General features: G+C 40.0%; 1 protein-coding gene across 2 annotated transcripts in view; it reads left to right on the top strand.

Annotated features, from left to right (window-relative positions):
- The first annotated feature begins 4,139 nt into the window (after nt 1-4,139).
- HSD17B11 (hydroxysteroid 17-beta dehydrogenase 11) overlaps nt 4,140-6,207 on the top strand; it is a 40,944-nt gene continuing 38,876 nt past the window's right edge. For both annotated transcript variants that reach the window (XR_013966387.1, XM_080796166.1), the window contains exon 1: nt 4,140-4,526. Coding sequence is in view for 1 of the 2 variants with exons in the window: in XM_080796166.1 (XP_080652292.1) it covers nt 4,302-4,526 (225 nt within the window). In the remaining variant the exon portion in view is untranslated. The remainder of the gene's footprint in view (nt 4,527-6,207) is intronic.

Here is a 6,207-nt window from a genome sequence, read left to right as displayed (position 1 = left end):
AGGATCCCAGGTGCTTTTCCCTCTCTGGCTCCCCCTGCATGTGCACTCTCTCTCTCTCTCTTTCTCTCTGCTAAATAAATAAATAAAATCTTTAAAAAAATAATTTAAAAAATTTTAAAATATGACCAAACAAAAGTAGTGAGAATAGTGACATAATTGTATTGGGAGTATATAGGGAAAAGGGTGTTAGGAGTGGAATAAGTGAACTACATCCTCAGCTGTCATGGAAGAAAATCAATTAGTCATGTCTAGTATTGATTAAGAAATGACACTGTAAGCCTTTCTTAGGAGCATAGATGTCAGTTGTACAAGAGACAACTAACTAAAAGGGTTGAAAGTGTTTAATCTGAAGAGTTAGACAAGGGTGGGACTGAGGACTATTGGTTTTTATTATCGACCCTGCTGAACCATTTTTTTTTTAGATTTTATTTATTTATTTGAATGAGAGAGCGAAAGTGGGATTGAGAGAACAAGTGGGGGGCGGAGGGAGAAGCAGACTCCCCTCTGAGCGGGGAACACAATGTGGGACTCGATCCCAGAACCATGGGATCACGACCTGAGCCAAAGACAGACGTTTAACAGACTGAGCCATCCAGGTGCCCCTTGTTGAAACATTTTTATTTTACATATTTATATATATATAATATATAATAAGTTATAAATATATAAAAATAGTTATATATTTATATAACTATATAACCTTTTTATTTTATATATTTTTATATGTTGAACCGATATATTATTTACTTTGAATTCATAGATTCATTGCTTTAAGAAAAAATGTGGTCGAACAAGCTAACATTTAAATCCCTCCAGCTCTAAAAAATCAGACTTCAGAGCCAAGTATGAAGGTCATTCTATCTTAGAATGACTGAAAAACTATTGGAAGACCTCCTTTAGCACAGTCTGGCAATCATTTCTGCATGTTCTTCCTCAGTGTTCTTTAAAGTAACAAGGAAAAGAAAAGTGACTGTTCTTAATTGGCCTATGTAATTGCAAAGTATGGCGGCCTTTCCTTCTGCATCCACTAGGACTCTACAGAGCCAGCCTGGCAAACATAAACCTCTTACTGATGAGTGGTTAAAATACAGTAGTAACTATCATTCATTAAGTATATTTGTATGTAAGATGTCAGCTCTGTGCTTTTGAAGTATCTCATTTACTCAACCAAGCTGCTAGTGTATCCATTTTACAGATGAATTAACTGAGAACTCAGGAAAGGGTAAGTAATTAAGCAGATATCGCATAGCCAATAAAAAGTTGGCAGGAATTCAAAATCCTAGTTTTAAGGGTGCCTGGTGGCTTAGTCAGCTGAGCATCTGACTCTATTTCACCTCAGTCGTGATTTCAGGGTCCTGAGATTGAGCCCCAAGTCAGGCTCGCACTTAGGATTCTCTTTCTCCCTCCCCTACTACAACATATACACACACACACACACACACACACACACACACACGTGTGCAGCACGTGCTTGCTCTCTCTCTAAAAAACAACAATAAAATCCTTGTTTTAATAGCTGCACTCTATTGCCTGTTAATTAGGAATTAAGTTACCTGATGGTATGAGGGGGAGGTGTTAAGAATGCTGTAGAAGTTATGAACAATAAGAGGTATTATGAGTAATAGTTTTTATCCTTTTGAATTTTTCAAAGTGATTTAGGGGTGACTTAGCTTTTCTTCTTTGCCCTAAGAAAAAAGGCAACATAGCATAGTGATAATGGCCTAGATCTAAATTCAGCTCAATCATTTATACTATGACCTCAGGTGATCTGCTTATTTCTCTTAATCCTTTGTTTGTTTATTCATGAAATAGACATTTCATTGAAGCTACTTCTTAGAATGTTGAGAGGGTAAAATGAACTGTAACTATGTGTGAAGCACTTGGCATAATGAGTAAGTGCTCAAATCATCATTGAAGGGGTCCTTACTATCTTTACCTACCCCCGCCCCTTTTAATGTCACTTCAATATCTGGGCGGGGGGGGGGCAGCATGTAATTAAGATGCTCCACACAGAAAACATTTTAAACTTTCCCAATGAGAGGTATTTTTAAAAACCACAAATATGTAAACTTCCACACTTGGCTCCGTGTCAGCTTAGTAGCTAATTATCATTTACAAAACCATCCACATTATAATTTTATTAGTGCTAATTATAACTTACATTATAATGGATGGATAGTTGATAGAGCACTGTACTTAATGCTAACTCACTTGAGCTTCACAAGAATCCTACAGGGTAAGTATTAATAACATCCCAATTTTACAAATTAAGAAATACCCTCAGGGAAGTGACGTCACATACCCATATTGAATTCAGGTGTGACTATTTTCAAACATTGCATTATTTTCCTAGACCAGGAGAACTCTGGCCAACTTAGTGGGTCAAAACTACATGGTTCTCTCATTTTTTTTTAAAAATTTTATTTATTTATTTGACACACAGAGAGAGATCACAAGTAGGCAGAGAAGCAGGCAGAGAGAGAGAAGGGAGGAGGCAGGCTCCCTGCTGAGCAGAGAGCCTGATGCGAGACTCCATTCCAGGACCCTGAGATCATGACCCTGAGCTGAAGGCAGAGGCTTAACCTACTGAGCCACCCAGGCGCCCTACATGGTTCTCTTTAAATACAGTTTTCTTTTTCTTTCCTTTTTTTTTTATTAGGATTTTATTTTTTTAAGTGATCGCCACACCCAAGGTCTCATGGTCTCCAAACCGAGCCAGTCAGGTGCCCCAAATACAATTTGCTTAATTGAAAATATTAGAGACAGTCTACATATATGAAAGTCAACACACATACACACATAAAGTTATGTTTTCTTCCCATAGGTATTGGGCAAAAAGGTCTGACAAATGCTGAACCTGTCCCTAGCCCCAGTTATGCATTTACTTGTTGAGAGACCTTTAAAAACTTAATCCAACTGATCTATTCATTTATAAGATAGGGAAATAAACAGTTTTCTTCTCTACTTCCTAAAAGGCTCTTTAAAAATATAATGAGAGGGGCGCCTGGATGGCTCAGTGGGTTAAAGCCTCTGCCTTCGGCTCGGGTCATGATCCCAGAACCCTGGGATCAATCCCCATGTCGGGCCCTCTGCCTGGGATCAATCCCCATGTTGGGCCCTCTGCTCAGCAGGGAGCCTGCTTCCTCCTCTCTCTCTGCCTGCCTTTCTGCCTACTTGTGATCTCGATCTGTCAAATAAATAAATAAATAAAATCTTAAAAAAAAAATCTAATGAGATAATACATGTGGGAAAAAAGCTCTGGAAACGGGAGACTTTCTACGCAAGTATTTGTACTATTATAAACTTGGATTTGAGACCCATAAGAAAAAGTTGAAGATGATAGATGTATGAATTCTTTGTGAACTTCATTTTCTTTGTGATTTTCCTGCCTCTTAAGTATAAAGCGACCGTCAGTCATCCACATGGCAGAAGTCTCTTTCCAAGCACTGTAGTGTCACACAATTTGAATTACTATCAAGATAATCTTTATGCAAGGTGATTTTCTATTTTATTATTCATTCTGGAAGCAGTGATTTATTAACCTGGATAAAGATACAATTACATAAGCGTAATATGTTTTGTTTTGTTTTGTTTTGTTTTCACAAATTGCAACAGGTTGAGTGAAAAAGGTTATCCAAATATACTGCTCTTCCTTGTCGAAACAAGGATCATAAGGATGATATACGATTTTTCCTGGCCCTTGATTATCGCTGCCCTTGAAAGGACAACATTTTCTCTGCCCTCCAGAAATCGCGTTTAGTTCCAACTAAAATGTGAGACATAGTATCTCGGGGTGGCGGTGGGGCGGGGGCTTGCGGAACAACTGACCTGCTCCCCATGTTCCTTTTGAGACAGGAAACTGCATTTGCGTCCCTTCACTAGCGGTGAGCATCAAGTTTCAAAGAAGCACCTGGACTGCGGACATCGTCAGCTATCTTTGGAACTTGGAGAGGAATTACCACATTTAGGAAAACAAGCGGGAGCTGTGCCCCGAAGGTCGGCTCGCAAGACCCCGAGGTAGGGGGTCAAAGACAAGCGGACCGGGAAGCCGAGCCCTCCTCTGGACTTTGTCCCTCCCAGATTTCTGAGCGGGCGAGCCGCCGCTCCGCACTGCAGCCCGAACCAATTGTGAAAGACCTAACCAAGCCCAGCCCAGCGGAAGGAACGGTTTCAGAGTTGTTTGTTTCTCTCCCATAAAAGGAACCCTTCTTGCCCTGGCTTGTATGCTCGCCGGTGTGTGACCGAACCACCCCCCAGAAGCAGTTTGGAGGGACTGGGGGAAGGAAGCGCGCGCACAGCTCATGGCAACCAAGAGGATGAAATTCCTTCTGCAGTGCCTCCAGCTTCTGCCTTTACTCATCATCTTCACCTTAGAGTCTCTCCTGAAGCGCTTTATTCCTAAGAAGAGAAAATCAGTTACTGGGGAAATCGTCCTGATTACTGGAGCTGGACACGGAATTGGGAGACTAACTGCCTATGAATTTGCCAAACGTAAAAGCAAACTGGTTCTGTGGGATATAAATAAGGTAATCATGCTTCCTGTGTTTTACCTTCTGGCACCTTTAATTGTAGTCATGGATGCGTTCTGTAGGCAACAAGCCCGTACAGCATCTCTATGAGTAGGAAGAGGAAAATGACTATTGGCATTTTATAGGTCCATTAATGTTTATCATTACAGGATAAATGGACCTAGAGGATATAAGATTCGAGGTTACTACCCATCACTAATTTTGCATTGTAAATGTATTCTTACTTTTGCCCAGAAAAGAATTTGTGATCTCCTCCAGAGCCTGATTTCACTGATCCCTCTATCTTAAACAAATGGAAAGAGTAATGGTTTTAAGTTAGTCTATTAAGAACTTTGAACCTATTAAGAGAAAAGTCCTACTTGCCATTACTGAGCTGAGTGGGTTTAAAAGATACCCAACAGAAAAGAATATTACTGTATCATAGCAATTGCCAAAAATAATTCTTAAAATCATGTTTTAAAAACAATATAAAAGAAAAAAACTCTTTGAGGTACCCGGCTGGCTCAGCTAGGAGTGCGTGGGACTCCTGATCTTGGGGTCATTGAGTTCCAGCCCCATGTCGGGCATCAAGTTTACTTAAAAAAGTAAAATTAAACAAAAAAATTTTTAAATAAAAATAAAAGGAAACACTCTCCAATATACATAATGTTTTACAAGAATAAAGGTGTAGGCTTAAGGAAAAGAGGAGGATTTAGAATCTAACCTTTCAAGCCAGTGTTGGATGGACAGAGGGATTTCTGCGAGGCACCTTGAAGGCCTGAAAAGCCATCTTTTACCCATTGGTCAACATCCAGCACTGTAGCTGTAAACAAAAATTCGGGGAATGTGCCATTAGTAAGAGTTTTCCCAGTGAGTGGATGATTGAGATAGCAATCAGCAAGTACTTATTATCTGTTGTGGGGATAGCAAGGACAGAGCAAATAGGCAAACAATCTTGTAGGGAAAATAGACTTTAAATAATTATACATGCAATGGATGATACAAACGAGGCCCAGTCTAGTCTGATGCGGTCATCGGTGGTGAATGTCAGGCATGGATAGGTCACAGTCGGCAGACACAGCTCTCCACCTCTTCATGAGCTGCCTTCTGACTTCTAGAGCTTTAGATTCCTTTTCTGCAAAATGGGTAAAATAACAGTACTTACCTTGAAGGAGTGGGAGGCTTATACCAAAGAGTACCCATAGTGTCTAGCAGTGTTTAGCAGTGTCTGGTATGTGGTCTGGATAATAACACGTTAGTTACTATCCATTCACAAAGTGAAGTTTAAGCTAACATTGCAGGACTTAGGGCTAAGAATTAGGCTACACATCTGTGTTATTGGCTCCCAATGCCCTCTGCTCGTTCGTACAAAATTTTCTCTGATTTGGAGTGGAGTGCATTTATTCAACAAGTATTTATTGAGTGCCTACTATGTGTCAGGCACTGTTCTAACGCAGAACTAAGGACACAGCAGTGAGAAAAACACAAACTTCATGAACAAGGGACAGTAAACAAGATATGCTGTATAATAAATTATGTAATTGCTAGAAGGTGGTAAGTATAAAGAAAAGTAAAATATGAAAGGGGGTAAGGACTCTGTATGGTGGTGGTTGGGGGTGGGACAGGGAGGAACATGTTGATCTTATACAGAAAGCCTCCTGAGATGGAGATGGTTGAGTCAAGATCAGAAGAGGCAGGC

Source organism: Martes martes (genome assembly GCF_963455335.1).
Source record: "Martes martes genome assembly, chromosome: 2".
NCBI lineage: Eukaryota > Metazoa > Chordata > Mammalia > Carnivora > Mustelidae > Martes > Martes martes.
Note: the sequence above shows the minus strand (reverse complement) of the source record. Positions and strands in the feature narration are given on the sequence as shown.